The sequence below is a fragment of the Mesoplodon bidens genome (assembly GCF_964165515.1).
Source record: "Mesoplodon bidens genome assembly, chromosome: 4".
NCBI classification, from domain to species: domain Eukaryota; kingdom Metazoa; phylum Chordata; class Mammalia; order Artiodactyla; family Ziphiidae; genus Mesoplodon; species Mesoplodon bidens.
In genome coordinates, this window is record NC_138160.1 from 140593271 (window position 1) to 140608859 (window position 15589).

A 15589-nucleotide genomic window follows, 5' to 3' on the forward strand; every position below is an offset into this window, starting at 1 on the left:
GGGGAACAGACTGCTCAGGTGAGCTCCCTGGTATGGCCTGAGCATTCATGGGAGCCATGGAGGCGCAGAGTCGGGGTGCGGGGAGTCAGGGCCAAGCTGAGCCTTTTGTGTGTACCCCCCACCCCCAGTGACAGGAGAGTCCCCTCCCAGCCTCTCTAAAGAACTGACCAGCACGCTGGCCGGGGTCGGTGACGTCAGCTTCGATTCTGACAACCAGTTCCCCTTGGACGAACTCAAGATTGACCCCCTGACCCTGGACGGACTGCACATGCTCAATGACCCAGACATGGTCCTGGCCGACCCGGCCACCGAGGACACCTTCCGGATGGACCGTCTGTGAGCCGCACGCCCGGCACACGGCCGCCCAGCCCCCGGCTCCGTCACCCTACCGGTCAGTGGTCCCCACGGCATCTCCCCAAGCCTGGGGACGGCGGCGCTCCGTCCCTCGCAAACGGCCGAGCTTGTGATTCTGAGCTTGCAATGCCGCCAAGCGCCCCAGCCCACCCGCCCGCCCACCCCGGTCGTCCACCTCCCGCGTGAGGCCGCGTGTCGTCGCCCCCACGGACCCTCCCTCCCTGCTCTCTCGTCCCCCTGTAAGATGCGGAATGCGTGCTGGGCAGGGCCGCCGGCCTCGGGGGGCGCCGTGCTCTGCGACGGTGGTGGGATGAGGTGCATCTTGCGACTGTTGTCCAGCTCTCACTGCCTTCCTTTGTCCCCGGTCCCCCCACCCGCCCGCGCCCCCAGCCCTTGGTTAGGTAGCGAGCCAGCCCCACCCCGCCAAAAGGAGAAGGTGCCGGGGGTGGGGGGTGGGCGGACATGAAGCGGAAATAAACACTATTTGGACTGCCGTCTTTTATATTTCTGAGCACACACAGAACACTAGACTCCATCCCACGGAGGTGGGATGTGAATGTGTGAACGGAGCATGCGAAGCAGCTATATCTCCCCCGGGGCCCAGTAGGGAAGCCCAGGCCCCCGCCTCGCCACCCCCAGCTGGGCCCCTCGGTGGCCACCTTTGCTGTGAAATCCCCACCCAGGCCTGTCGGGGATGCACGTGGAGGCGGGGATTATTTCTAGGGGGTTTTGCGACTTGTTTCCATCTTTCTTTCTCTGTACCGTGGTCACTGTTACTATTATTTAAAGAATGGCTGGGGGTGGGGGGGTGGAGGCGGCCGGGGCATTTTTTGGTTTGTTTCTTTCGGTTTGTATTTACATTTTGGTTGTAGATGAATAACTGACTCCTTCAAGCCAACACTTGCCTGAGAGCATGTTTTTATTCTAGAAATCCAACGTTATAATATTTGTAAGCTAACTGGAAGTGGTCTGCTGTCTGCCTGGGTCTGAGCTGCATCTCCGGCCTTTTTACTTTTGCTCCGTTATCCCAAAACAAGGACATGAGGTTGGCCTGGGTGGGCACTCTGGCAGAAGCTGGCAGCAGCAGCCAGAGGGACCTCTGCTCTGATCCCTAACAGACTTCTGGGAAGGAGCCCCGGCTTCCATCAGGGGTCTCGTGAAGACCCAGCTCTGCCCAGTCTTCCCAAAGGTGCCAGCCAGTCCTCAGGGCAGGCCTGTCCTAGACCCCATGGCTAGCGGCAGCAGCTACGGCCCCTCTGTTCTGAGATGCCCTGGAGACAAGCCTGTCCTCAGCACCCCCATCCTGAGGACCAGCCGACATTCATCCCCTCCCGCCATCCCGCCATCTCTTTCGTAGCCCTTCCTGGCAGGGCTGGCTTTGGAGGCAAAGAGCAGTGTGCATTTTAGTGGCTGGTTTCCAGGTGCTTCTCAGAGTGCCTCAGGAGGCCCAGGTGACCGTCCATCAGGGCTCACTGGCGCACCAGAGGCCATCCGTCTGCCCTACAGGCCCTGCGAGGGGGTGACAGGGCTGGCTTTGTGTTCTGTCAATTGCTTTGGAATAGGAACGTCCGTTTCATTCCCTCCGACATCACATCTCGAGTTCTTATTCGCTCCTCCGCCTGCCAGCAGGGCTGACACCTCCTGCCTGGTGCGTTTCCGCCTCCGTCGGCGTCTTGGGAGCACACGCCTCTATCTGTGGGAGCCAGATTTGATCCTAGCGACCATCCCTCTCTCTTGTTCCCTGGCCGGACTCTTAGCACCTGGCCAAGTGGCCGCGTGGCCCCACAGACGGGAAGCCCCCTGTCCTCGGTCACTTGGCCTCTGCCGCTGTTGTCTGGACTGGAGTTAGGTTTAGTGTCAGTCCATCCAGGTCAAGGGCCTGTCTTCTTTCCAGGGATGGGGGCAAAGAGTGGACTCTTTCTTTTTTTAAAGAAAAACTACATGTATGTACATAGAAGGGTTTGATTACCATTAGACTTGTATGTAGAACTTTTTTTAAAAAATGGCCTTAATAAAATTACAAGCAACCTTCCTGGATGCAATTTTCAAACAAGGAGTAGGGGACCCCGTGAGGGAGCCCCGTCAGCCTACACTTCCCATCTGCCCGGCACTGGGTTCTTGGTGCAGATGGGCAGGGAAGGAGGGGCTGTCCAGCCCCATGGCCCGCTTCTAGCATCCCTCAGCCAGGAGCACAGGTGATACTGTATTAACACGGCAGCCTCAGCCCGTGAGGGGTGTAGGTGCAGAGCTTTCCCAGGGAGGGGATCCAGCCAGGAGCCAGCGGCCAGGCGTCCTCAAAGGGTTCACTGCCCCCTCCTGGGCCTCGGCAGGCCTCTGGGGGTCTACAACAGGGGATTTGGGTTTTTTTCTTAAATATCATTTCTCTACTAAATATTGAATATGAATTGCCAAGACTTTTAGAAACAGGACAGCTTAAGGGAATCAGCCCTTTGACTTGTGATGTGAAAATACTGTGATTTCAGGCGAGCTGCGCCGTGAGGGGTGAGCTGGAGCCCCTGCATCGTGTATATAGACCCGCTCGCTGTGGCCGAGCCCCCCTCAGCTGTGCAAACCTTTCCTCCGGGAGTGTGAGCCAACCACCGTGTCCCCACCTGCCTCTGTCCTCTGAGCCCCCAGGGTGGTAAATTTGTTCCCCCATGAGGCTCCATGGGCCGAGGATGAGACCTGGGGTCAGCCTGTCTCTGTGTCTCCCAGAGAAGAGAGTTCATGCCCCTGGTCCCGACCCCCCACCTGTCAGCATCACCCCCTGCAGTGCCCAGGGTTGACTTGGGGAAGGAGGAGTCTCATCGGCGTCACATCCCTGTCGCAGGTACCCGTGAGGACCTCCCCCCACACCGTGCCCTTAGCAGAGGGAAGACAGGCAGCACTGTTTGGGGTTCCCTGCAGCCCCCTCCCCGCTTTCCTTGCACGCCTTGCTTCCCCCCAGCGCTCTTCCGGGCAAGAAGGGTAGGGACCAGTCCCCTGGGGCAGGGGGCCCTGAGACCCTCAGTGGAAAGCTCAGGGGGCAGGTCGACCCTTCAGCAAAATTTGGAGGCCCACAGCCAGCGGTATCCAAAAAAACAGGCTTCCCTGTGGGGACAAGTACACAGCAGAAGGGACCCTAATTGCGTTGGGTCCAGCCCCCGACCCCAGTGAGGTCCACGGAGTTCCCTGGGACCAGGCCTGTGAGGCTGGAAGGCAAGGGCAGGTGTGTGTGTTTGCAGCCCTTTCCCCAGCAACACCTCCATTCACTGGGAGCGCTTGGCCGGCCTTTGTGGCCTGTGTGCTGTTATCTCCTTGTGGGTGTTGAGGGCTGGGCAGGAGGGTTCTGACGTCGTATGTGTGTTTGGCCTGATTTCTTCAGGCGTCCGACCTCCCAGGAGGGCGGCCAGCCAAGTGGGCCCGTCGTGAGGCCTGTGTGTCACAGTGGGGCGGGCAAGGACAGCTGTCCATCTGTCCGTCCATCAGATGCTGTGAGACTCCTGCATGGAGGGCGAGACGTCCCGTGTCGTCCATCCATCCTGCTGGGGTGGGTGTCCAGTTTGGGGCCTGTGTGCATGCCGGGTGCTGACCACGGCCTGGTCACAGGGGACGGGAGTAGGTACAAGGCCCACGGAGGTGCTGGGTGGGACTCAAGCAGCAGGGGCGACCCCCCTCTGTCCAGCCTCCTGGGCCTAATGAGCCCCCATGATCCCCTTCTCCTAGAGAAGACTTTGTTGACGTGGAGGCCTCCAGGCAGCTGAGAACACTTGGGATGGTGCCCCCCCTCCCCAGACCTCCACATCTCAGCCGACCCCGAGCTAGTTCATAACCAAACTTGCTGCCAAACTCCTGCCCCCAACTGGATTCTGAGTCTTCTGCATTTCCAAAGAAGGCATCCCCACCCCAGGGTGCAGGCTGGGTGTGGTGAGGCCTGGTGGGGTCAGGCGACCCCCGCCCCCAGCCCTGACACAGCAGTAGCAGCACCCATTGCCCTCACTGGGTTCTGAGGGAGCTGTAGTCAGAGTCCTCAGGGTGCCCTTGGCATAGTGTTGGGGCACAGGGGTGCAAGGTCAAGGGTACCTGCTGCTCTTGGGCCTGGCCTACCACCCCTGCAGGTGATGCTTCAGGTGAGAGAGCTGTGGCCACCTGAGCTCCGCGCCCCCCCCACGTGACCTGAAGAGCTGGGGGAGGATTTGGTACCTCGCCTACCCTGGGGTGAGTGGGCAGACAGGTCTGTTTCTGCTTGAGTTCTCTGTGGACCCTGGGCCCCCATCCCCTGGGGGTCTCACAGCATATGACAGGGGTCCTTGGGACATTCCTTTGTCAGGCCCTGCCCAGCCAGCTTGGCCTAAACCAACTCTTTTTGGCTTCCTCGGCTTTTGGGGATCCTGGCTGCGTGGGGCTCAGGCACCTCTCATAACCGTTGGTGTGCCACAGGTGGCTGGCCACAGACAAGAGTTCTACCCCAGTGGAGGTGGGGTGACCTGCACCCCCAGGCCTGGGCACTGGGGTACTCCTGAAGGCGCCGGGGGGCAGACAAGACCCTTGTGACCCGGGCCTCAGTTCCCTCTTGTCATTAGCTCAGGCACGGGTCTCAGGGCCCCAGGCTCATCCCAGGCAGGGGCTGGATGTCAGGGACTGGTTCCAGACAGCTCCCTCTGCCTTCTGCCCTCCTGGCCAGTGCCCAATACCCTGTCCTGAGGAGCCAGTGACACTTGGGTTGCCCCCATCTTGCAGGGTTGTGGAATTTGGGGGTAATCGACGCCCAGCCTGTCATTTCTGACCTCCTGCCAACCGGGGACAAGGGGACGCAGCTGTGGCATTTGCCACCAGACTCTGGAAGGGAGGCCTTTGGCAGTCAAGGTCCACTGACCCCGCCATGCCCTCCATTGGAAACTGCCCCTGCCCCTCCAGGGACTGGGCACTGATATATGCAAACCTGCCAGTCCAAGCCCTGTCCCACTCATGTCCCTCTTTCCCCCAGGCTGGCTCTGCCCCCACCCCCAGCATGTACATTGTGCTGTAGATGTCCCGTGGGCCGCACGCGTGGGTGCCCATGGCGGGCGGGGGCGGGCGCTCAGGGCGCACTCGGCCGGCCCCTGCCCATCCTCTCTGGCGTGGACGCTATCGTCTGTGTACCTTTGCATCCTTTGTAATGAAACGTAATAAAAATCCAGTGTTTTCATCTCTGCCTCCTCCCCTTTTTTCCTGCCCTCTTCTCCCCTCTAGAGGATGAACTGTGGGTGTTGCAGGTGCACCAGGCAGGAGCCACACAGGGGCCACACACACAGACACAGACACACGGACACGCAGGCGTGAGCCCCTCACACACACCCCCCAGGATCCTGGGGCAGACGCCCCAGGAGAGTGAGTGGGATGCAGCAGGGCCGGACAGTCCTAGTCAGGCACCTAGGGCCCCAGCCAGTCACGGGGGGAGAGTGGCAGGCCCCCAACTCGCCCAAGGCCCGAGTTTGGGGTCCCTGGCCTCCCCTCAGAGGCTCGACCCTGCCATCTCCCCGCGGCAGAGACCACAGCCGGCTGCTCCGCCACACACACACTTTATTTTGTCCTCTTTGAGCCCCTCTCCCTCCCCACCAGGCCAGCTGCCTCTTGGGGCCGGGTGCTGATGGCCTCCCACAGTGAGGGCAGCCGTGAGGGTGGCCGTCATCCAGTGGCAGGTCCCCACCTGTGTCCCTAGGCCTGCAGCAGCCTCTGGACCTCGTAGTCCTCAGGGATGGTGTCTGTGGAGAGAGGGTGAGCAGGTGAGAGGTGGGTGAGGCTGGGCGGTAGGGATGCCCCACCTTCCCCAGCAGTGCCCTCTTACCATTGCAGCGGTAGCGCAGGTTGGCCCAGATGATGTTCTCCTGGGAGAAGCAGAAGACTCCCAAGCGGCCTCCCCGCATGGTCGTGTCCAGGACCACATTGCTGTCTGCAACCAGCTCCGGGCCCTCGTAGAACCTCACTCTGCGGGGAAGGAAGGGACTGTGATTCGGGGTGCTGGGCCAGGTGCCGCCTCCCCTCTCAGAGCTTCAGCATCCTGCCCCATGAGCTAGGCCCCCTCCTCTCTAGGAGAGGGGGCCATATGTCTCCCTGCCTGGGCCATGCTCAGGGCAGAGGGGGCTCCTGACCTGAGCCTCAGTTTCCCTGTGTGAGAGGATGGACATCTAGGGCCCTGCACACAGTAGGTGCTAAGCGTAGTGCCTGGTCTTTCTGGCAGCGTAGAGCGGGGATTGAGAAACCAGGAGTGAGTGAGACCCCACCTACTGCTGTGTGCAGAGTCCAGAACCACTGGACCCTTGAGCCCAGACCACCCAAACTGGCCCCGCCTTTTCTGAGTCCAGGCTCCCCCCTGTCTCACCTCTCCTCTGGCCCTGCCCCCTGAGCAGCTCCCTGCACAGCCTGGCCCCTCCCCCTGTCCTGGGAGGGGTATCATGCCCCAGGGCCAGACAGTCATTTCTAACTGCCTGTATTATTCCCATTTTACAGATAAGGGGACCGAGGCCCTCTGAAGCACTCCCCCCTTCCCTCAAGAGCCAGGATAGAGCAGGCACTCCGGGCCCCCTGGCAGAGGGCGGGTTCCCACCTGATGTAGCCCACTTGGGGCCGGTGCTGCAGGAACCAGCGGTAGGACGTCTTGTCCTTCCAGCCCACATTGCGGGGGTCCTTCCACAGCAGCCGCACCTGTGACTCTGTGTCCCCCGTGTGCCACAGTGCATTCCGAAGCTGCTCCCCAGGGCCTGTGGAGGACTTCACGGCCTGCCACACCGGAGAACAGGGGAGCGGGGGTCAGAGACCACACAGGCCACCAGAGCTCCCAGACAGGCAAGGAGCTGTGAGTCATAAAGGAGTGGTGGGGTCCCCCAGTATGCCTGGATGGGAGACCCACGAGGAAGCCTTGGGGGACACGAGGAGCTTTGCAGTCAGGCTGTAGGGGCAGCAATGGTTTGTGGGATAAGCTCGAGTGTAGAGGACTTGGGGAATTCTAGGGTTTCAGTGAAATACTGGGGTCTTTGGGGCCTGCAGGAGGATTTGGAACCTGAGGGAAAGTTTGGGGCTCTGTGAGAGGGTTTTGGGGCCCACAGAAAGGTTGGGGGATCTCGGGGGAGTGTTTGAGGGCCTGTGGGAGGAACTAGGTAGAAAGACTTCGAGGTCCATAGAATGAGGCTGGGGGCTGTAAGGCTTTGGGGATCTGTGGGAGGGTTTGGGGCCTCCAAGTTGGCACTGAGGCCGAGTTCAGGTAGGGGCCAGCACCTTGAGCTGGATGCCAGGCTCCGCCACTGCACGGAAGGGGTTTGCCTGCCAGTAAGTCTGCTCCATCTGCTTCCACATGACCACATAGAAGCTGGAGCTGTCCTGGTAGCCAAAGATGAAACCCGCGTAGTCGTCATCCGTGACCGTGTTCACGTGGAACGTGCCTTCGAAGTCCACGCCATTGAAGGCCGTGTAACCTGGGGAGAGGAAGGGACGCTAGCCCCTGCCGCACCGGGGCCCAGATCCGCCCCCCGGCCCCGCCCCTCCAGAGTCCAGAACGCCCGACCCCTGAGCCCAGACCACCCAACCTGGCCCCGCCTTTCCTGAGTCCAGGCCCGCCCCGTCCCACCTCTCCTCTAGCCCCGCCCCCTGCACAGCCTGGCCCCTCCCCATGTCTCACCCACACCCAGGCCAGGATCGCTGTTCATCGTCTGCACGATCTCCATCCCCTGGTGGGGTTCAAAGGAAGAAGGGCCTCAGGCCAGCCGTTTGGGCCCTCGGCTCCCCGCCCCTAGCTTAGGACCCGCTGTGGCGGTCCTGGGCTCCCCCCACCTCCCGCCTGGGCCCCTCCCACACCTGGTTGAGCACCACCCAGTTAGGGTCTATCTGCGCGTCGCCCTCGGGGTCCAGCACAACCGTCTGGAAGGCCCGGAAGTCGGTGAGGGTGACCTCAGCATTCTCCGGACACACATCGATCTTGTCCACCACCTTGTCTGCATCAAAGTCCCCCTGGCACGCGTCGCCCACGCCGTCCCCTGAGAGGAGATGGGAGGCCCCCCCACCGTAGTAGAATCAGCTCCAGGCCCCGCCCCAGGCCTGGCCACGCCCACACAGGCTACCGGCCCTGCCCACACCATGTCTCCAGCTCCGCTCACACGTGCCACTGGCCCCAGCATGCCCAGCCCAAATCTCACCCTAGTGGCTCCACACTAGGCCCGTCCCCACCACAGGCCCTGCACCCTGCCTTACGGTCCACGTCTTCCTGGCCCGGGTTGGGCACCAGGCGGCAGTTGTCCCGACTGTCGGGGACCCCATCGTTGTCATCGTCGTCGTCGCAGGCGTCACCCTGGCCATCGTGGTCTGAGTCCTGCTGGGCGCTGTTGGGCACTGTGGGGCAGTTGTCCCGCGAGTCCTGGTGCCCATCCCCATCCCTAGAGTGCGTGGGTGGGGCAGAGACAATGAGACCCCAGAAAGCTGGATCAAGGGCTGCCCACCCTGGGTGCCCACCTCAGCCCCAGATGTCCTCCTTACTGATCTTGGTCGCTGTCACAAGCATCTCCCACAAAGTCGTGGTCCACATCCCTCTGTGGGCGGGGGAAGGATGTAAATATCCATAATCAGGGCAGAAGAATTCAGAAGCCTCCCGCCCACCCCGAGTTCCAGAGCCAAGGTCCTTCCTGACGCGGAGGAACACCCCTCCCCCCACCCCCACCCCCGCCAAGCTGCTGGGACTGGGCTGGAGTCTTGTTAATCAGCCTGGGGCTTACCCCAGGGGTCTGACCCAGCTGGGGTCTGGCCTGCCCTCACCTGGTCTGCGTTGCTCTTCTGAGGACAGTTGTCACAGGCATCTCCTACACCATCGCCATCACTGTCCTTCTGGTCTGAGTTGGGCACCTTGGGGCAGTTGTCCACCGTGTTGCGGATCCCTGCGGGAAGCAGAAGGACAGAACACAGGATCCCAAGATTAGGACGGGGCCAGGCTGACTTCAGCAGGGCAGGTGCAGACCTGGGGCTAGCTTGGGACAGAGTCCCACCCCATCTTTGGTTCCCAATAACTACAAAGTTAAACCAAGTATTCATGCCCAGTCGCCAGCCTCCTAGAGACTAAATGAATGGATGGCGGTGAGGGGACTAGCTCTGTGAATGCACCACCTCGAGTCTCTGCCCAGATGTAAAAATGGTACCTCCTCAGCCCTAAACCCCAGGCTCACGTCTCTGTCCTCTTATTTCCTCCCTGCAGCATCTAACACAGGGACCACTTTCCCCTCCTCCAAAAATTCCTTCCTTTTCTCCTCGACATCATATCCCAGCTTGCATTTTGCTGCCCGCCGGAGCATGGTCCACGGTCCCTGGAGCCTTAGGCGAGCACACCCCCTCCGGCTCCCAAGGGAGGCCGAGCCCCGCCCCCAGCCAAGCCCCGCCCCTTGGTGCCAGCCCTTCTCTCTCCTCTTCCCCCTGCCACAGAGCTCACGGTCGCCGTCTGTGTCGTCGTCGCAGGCGTCGCCTCGGCCGTCGTTATCGGTGTCCTTCTGATCGTCGTTCTTCTGGGACCGGCAGTTGTCGCACGCATCGCCCCACTTGTCGCCGTCCGCATTGCGCTGGTCTGGGTTCCGCACCAGCGGGCAGTTGTCCTAGAGGTCAGGGCCGGTTGGGAGTAGTCAGGCCTAGAGAGGCAAATGTCACTCCCCAGACTGTCCATCTCCGAGGCCCCGCCTCCTCTGCAGGGAACCCCTAACCCTCGGGGACCCGTGAGATCAGCCTCTAAGGCCACACCCCTCACTCGAGCCAAGCCCCCATCTAGTCTCGCCTAGGCCCCCGCTTTTGCCCCACCTTCTCGTTGAGGACGCCGTCCCCGTCGGCATCCGGGTCGCAGGCGTCTCCGATGCCATCGCGATCCACGTCCTCCTGCCCTGAGTTGGGCACCGTCACGCAGTTGTCCTAGGGGTGGGCGCGGCGGGCATGAGGGGCGCTGCCGGCATGAGGGGCGCTGCCAGGGAGCCACGCCCACCCTCATACTAGGCCACGCCCTTCAGACCCCGCCCACCTTTCGGCACTGGCGCTCTGAGCAGCGCAGCTTCTCGTCGGGAAAGCCGTCCAAGTCTGTGTCTCTGCCGCAGAAGAGCCCGTTGCCAGCCCAGCCGACGCCGCACTGCGGGGTGGGGGAGTGAGTGGGTGCTCCGGCGTGGCCCCACCCCAGGATCCTCATCGAACGCCCTTCCTTGGCCCGCTCGCACTCACCACGCAGGATCGCGACCCATCACGCTCCAGGACGCAGTCGGCCTTCTCGTGGCACGGGCTGGGCGTGCCGTCGGGGCAGAAGCGCTGTGCGCGCCGACGGCAGCCTGATGCCTGGTCTCCCACGAAGCCGGGCTGGCACGGGCCACACTGGAAGGAGCCCTGAGCCCGGGCCACAGGAGGTCAACACCCGCCTCCCACCGCCTGACACTTCGCGTCCCATCCTCCATCTCTCAGTCCTTCCCCTCTCCTCCCAGGCCTTACCAGGGTATTGACGCATACGGAGTTGGGAACGCAGTTATGCTGCCCGGTCTCACACTCGTTAATGTCCGTGCAAACCTGGGTGGGAGGGAGGGCAGAGGTCACTGCTCCCACGGAGGTACCCCCAGACCTCCCACCCGGTTCACGTCTCCTCTGAATCCTACCTCTCCCCTACGTCTTGCCTCCAACCCAGACCATCCCTGACGTGGACCCTTAACTTCCTCTATTCCCCAGACTCGGCTGCGAGGCTGGAGGTCGAGTTAACTCAACAAAATGCCCCCCACCCCAAAATGCTCCTCCTGGCTCCCCACCCCAACCCCCCACGGCTCTCACCTGCTTGTTGGCCTTGGCGAAGGCCAGCCCCACGCCCTCGTGGGTGGGGCTGCTGTACCCCGGCGGGCAAGCCTCGCAGCGGAAGCCCGGACTGGTGTTGATGCAGCGGACGTGGGGGAAGCAGGGATGGGCGTTGCACTGGGGGAGGAAGGGCCCCGGAGGGTCAGAGGACGGACGTGTAGCTGGGCCCCCCGAGAGAGGCGCCTCAGGGCTTATTGGGCTTGTACTTGTAAAGTTCAAGGGCCATCAGCTAGCTCTTGGCGAGGGGGAGTGCCATGTGGGGCAAAGGCCACTGTCCCAGGGGTCACACGTGGCTTTGCCTTGATGTGGGAAGGGGCAAGACCAGGCGGGGAACAGGGCGTGCCTGAGGGGATCTGTTCCTGGGACCCGGTGGGCTGGGTGCTCATGGGCGGGGGAAGACATTTTGAGGGCGGGCGTCCCCAGAGGAGGCGGGAAGTGGTCGTCGGGGCGTGCGTGCCCGGCGGTGAGGAGGCTGTCCGGGCGGGAGCCCCCCGGCGGTGGAAGGGTGGCTGGGGTCGGCGGCTCCCCGCGGTGAGGGGGGTCGTTGAGGCGGACCACTCCCGGCGGTAGGGGAGTCGTCGGGGCGGACGTCACCGGCTACGGAGGAAGTCGTCGGGATGGGCGTCCCAGGTGGAGAGGGGGGTGGTAGTGGTGGCTGTCCCCCGGCGGTGGGGAGGTCGTCTAGACCTGCGCCCTTGGAGATGAGGGGGCTCTCCGGGAGAGCACCCCCAGCGGATGAGGAGTTCGTCGGGGCGGTGGGGAGCTGTGGGGTCACGCGTTGGGGGACCGTCTAGGCGGTGGTGACGGACGCACCTCGTTGACATCGGCGCAGTGCGAGCCGTTGCCGGTGAAGCCTGCAGGGCAGGGTCCGCAGCGCGCGCCGCTTGCTGTCTCGGTACAAGCCACGCCGGGGAAGCAGAAGCCGGGCGCGCACTGGCTTAGGGGCCTCACGCTCAGTCTGGGGGTGAGCGCGGGTTGCATCCCTGCGGGGGGTGGGGCGGGAATGGTTAGGGCCACGCCCAGGGGTGGAGCCTGGGGGGGCTGGCCCCTGAGGGCATGGTGAGATCCTGGTTGTTCTGCGACCCCGCCTCGTACTGAGCGCTCTGCCCGCCAGGTCTCTCCAGTATCTGGATCTCTGCGCCCGGCCGTTTTTTGCTTCTCCCTCCGAGACTCTCCACCTCCCAGCATCTCTCGCATGGTTTCTGGCCCTTTTGGGGTCTCCCCCTCCCATAGTCTCTGTCTCCCCTTCCTGTTTCTCTCTCTCCATCCCTCATCCAATCTCTCCATCTCTGTCAGCCTCCATCTTCTTCTCTGTCTCTTTTCCTCCCGGTCTGTCCTTCGCTCTCTGTCTCTGTCTCCCCATCTCTTCTCGCTCCCCCGCCGCCCAGTCTCTGCCGCTCCAGTTGCGCTCACCGCACGCGTCACACTCCATCACCGTGTTTTTCAGAAACGTGATCTCCTTGACCTTTGGTGCAAGGGGGATGGGGTGTGGTCAGCGGGTCCATCCCTCTCCTCCCCCGTCGGGTCTCCCCTGTCCCTCTCTCAAACTCCCTTCCTGCAGACCCACCCACTCGGCCCGGGCCCCCTCCCCACGGACTCCCTACCCCGAGATCCCTACTCTCCCAGCCCCTCTCTTCCTTCCCTGGGATTCCCTTCCCCCCTCACGGATCCCTACCCCTCTCCCGAGGAACCCCCTGTCCCTGGGACCCCTCTTTTTCCTCTTTTCCATAACTCTGGGCCCTCTTCACCTCCACCAGGATCCCCTTCTCCGGTCCTCCCCCCACTCCCCCCCACTCCCCTACCTCCGAGACCCCCTTCCCCTCTTCCAAGCCTCTCTGTGCCAACCCGGCACCCCCGTCCCCCCAACCCCGGAGGCACCTGCTGCCGAAGCAGTTCCCGCACATCCTGCAGCGCCGCGTTGGTCTCCTGTAGTTCGCGTAGCATCTGCGGGCCCAGGTCTGCACCTGCGCTGACAGGGGGCGCTGGTGGGGCGTCGGGGACCGGAGACCCCCATCACCACCCCTCATACCGCCGCCGCAGGGACCCCTGACGCCCACCCCATTTCCTCAGCCTCTGCCCCCGCTGCCTGCTTTCTCCGCCCCGCACGCCCCGGCGAACAGTCCCCGAGTCCCAAGAAGCCGCGACCCCAGGCCTCCCGCGAGTCGTGTCCGTTTGGGGGTCAGGCGCGGCTTACCCAGCGGGATCTGCCCCTGGCCCGATGCGCCGAGGGCAGCCAGGGTGAGCAAGAGAACGCGGGCGGTGGTGAGGACCATGACGGCGGCGGGGAGCTGGACAGCGGCTCGCTCTCTGCCGCCCACGAGGCCCGCTCAGCCTATTTATGCCGGCGGCGCGGCCGGCCCCGGGGACGGCCCTCCGCAGCCCTGCCCAGCGTCCAGCCTCAAGGTAAACAGACGGCGCTGGCCTCCGCGTTCAAGGCCCCGCCCAGCGCGGCTGAACCCGGATCCGGCGGGGAAACTGAGTCACGGGGGGGGGCTTGTGCCGGGGTTGGTGGGGCGGGGAATCAAGCGGGACCGCCCTCCAGCCCTCTCATTCGCTTATCTGAGTGATGGTTGCGTGCCAAGACTCGGTCATATCTGGGAACGAAGTGATCCCCACAGTGGCTCCCCTCAGCTCACACTTGGGGAAACTGAGTCAAGAGTGGCTAAAGGTTAGGACTCACCTCCTCCCCCAACTCCTTTCTGATCTCTCTCTGCGGTTCTCTAGCTGGTGAGTAGGGGAGGGGGGCAGCCTGGTCGCCCAGGGGCCGGAGCCCACTCAGTCTCCCAATCTGTGCACTGGGCTGTGTGTGTGTCCCTCCCCAGCAGGAGGGTGAGCAAATTAAAGGGCTCTGGCTGGAGGAGATCTGAGCGGGGGAGGCCCTGTGCTTCTGTTTGTCGAGACTTTGCCATACCATCCAAGCTCCAGTCCAGCTCTGTGGGAACAGCCTGTAATAAAAATAGAAATTACTGCTAATCAGGAAAATCCTCCCAGCCCAGCCATGCTCTTAAGCTACAAAACACCTCTGTTTTCTGGAGTTAACTCTCTTTGCCCCTACCCTTCAGCGTTTGCAGTCTCCATTCTATAGTCAGGGAAACTGAGGACCAGAGAGGGGAAGTGACTAGCCTAGGGCCACTGCGAGGGGCAGGGATGAAGCCAGGGTAGGTTCATTGCCAGATTTGTTCTCATGGGAGGTTGCAGAGAAGTCACTGAGGGCTTCCTGGAGGAGGTGGCAAGGAAATCTAAAGGAAAGGAGACTCAGATCAGCAGAGACAAAAAGGTGAGGACAGTTCTGGCAGAGGGAAGCATGTGGAGCTTGGAGGTGGGGAAATTTCAGGCACATTCATTATTCTCAAACATGCATTGAGAACCTACTGTGTGCCATGTCCTGTGCAGGACGCTGGGGACACAGAGTGAACAAGCCAGACTGGGCCCCTCTCTTGTGGGGAACCCAGGTTGGTGGGGAAGCAGCTACATGTAATCATCCCAAGGGGCCAGGACTGTGGTGGGGGATGCACAGGCAGCAGTGGGAGCTCCAAGAAGGTGCCTGACCCAGCTTGGGGTGGCAGGGGGAGTCTGGGCAGGCTTCTTAGAGGAGGAGGGAACACCGAGCTAGGACCAGGAAAGTGAGGAGGCCATGGCCAGATAAAGAGATGGTGGAAAGGCATTCCAGGTAGAGGAACAGCATGTGCAAAGGCCCTGAGGCAAAGATGAGCCTGGTCTGATGGACAGATTGATCTCAGGGTAGAGAAATCTTGGGGCTCAGGAGAAGTAATACCAGTGGGGCAGGGCTTGCGCTGTCTTCTGAGGGCAATGGGGAGCCACAGAGGGTGAGTGAGGAGTGGAGGGTCTGGAGGGGAGGCTGGGTAGGAGCAGCCAATCCCAGCCTGGGCACTTCCAGTGAAGTGCCACAGGCCCACGCCCTGATGCCTGTGGCAGGGCCATGAGCTCACCTCCTGTTTTCCTTGGCATCCGGCACACCTGGGGGCCACTCCTGGCTGGTGCTGGAATTCTTGGGAAAACCACGGCTCCAGCAAGGGCTGTGGGCTTGCGTGTGCCTCATGCAGCTGGGACAAGGGCACATGGAAGCCAGGCCCCCACCACAGGCTTGGCATGGGGCTGTGGCTTGGACACACGTGGACTTGTTCACGGCGCGGCCATGAGGAGATGCGGGGAAGGACATTCTAGGCAGAGGGAATGGCAAAGGCAGAGGCCCTTAAGATGCCCCAGTCTGCAGGTTAGACAACAGAGGCCTGGAGACATGGGCAATCTGGGTTCATGCTCCTGCCTCCTGGATCCCATCGGCCCTGAAATTCCCCTTCCAGGCAGCAGCCCCCTCCTCCCACGCACACCTCGGCAGCCTCACATTACACAACAACTCACTCTGGGTGTCCTTCTGGCCTTTGTACATGCTGTCCCCCACCATCCTGAACAC

At 62.3% G+C, this 15589-nt stretch overlaps 2 protein-coding genes across 15 annotated transcripts in view; one reads left to right on the top strand and one right to left on the bottom strand.

Moving 5' to 3' along the window:
• The window catches only part of CRTC1 (CREB regulated transcription coactivator 1), a 78136-nt gene extending 72615 nt beyond the window's left edge, over positions 1-5521 (top strand). For 12 of the 13 annotated variants that reach the window (XM_081234006.1, XM_081234013.1, XM_081234014.1 and 9 more), the window contains one exon: positions 129-5521. In XM_081234006.1, the coding sequence (XP_081090132.1) occupies positions 129-340 (212 nt within the window). In that variant the 3' untranslated portion in view covers positions 341-5521. The remainder of the gene's footprint in view (positions 1-128) is intronic. The other variant, XM_081234015.1, reaches the window with a different exon arrangement.
• Positions 5522-5908: 387 nt separating this feature from the next.
• COMP (cartilage oligomeric matrix protein) lies at positions 5909-13441 on the bottom strand (the record flags this gene model as incomplete). 2 transcript variants are annotated; one of them, XM_081234005.1, is made up of 19 exons in its annotated part: positions 5909-6077; positions 6161-6300; positions 6920-7092; positions 7588-7784; positions 7988-8036; positions 8164-8342; positions 8557-8738; positions 8839-8891; positions 9115-9233; positions 9779-9938; positions 10138-10245; positions 10352-10456; positions 10546-10704; positions 10807-10881; positions 11137-11274; positions 11971-12140; positions 12571-12622; positions 13036-13121; positions 13352-13441. In XM_081234005.1, 19 exons carry the CDS (start codon positions 13428-13430, stop codon positions 6031-6033), a joined length of 2271 nt encoding a protein of 756 aa, XP_081090131.1. In that variant the 3' UTR covers positions 5909-6030. The 2 variants fall into 2 exon arrangements, with proteins under 2 accessions (XP_081090131.1, XP_081090130.1); XM_081234004.1 differs by having other exon boundaries at positions 13036-13139; positions 13352-13430.
• Positions 13442-15589: the final 2148 nt, after the last annotated feature.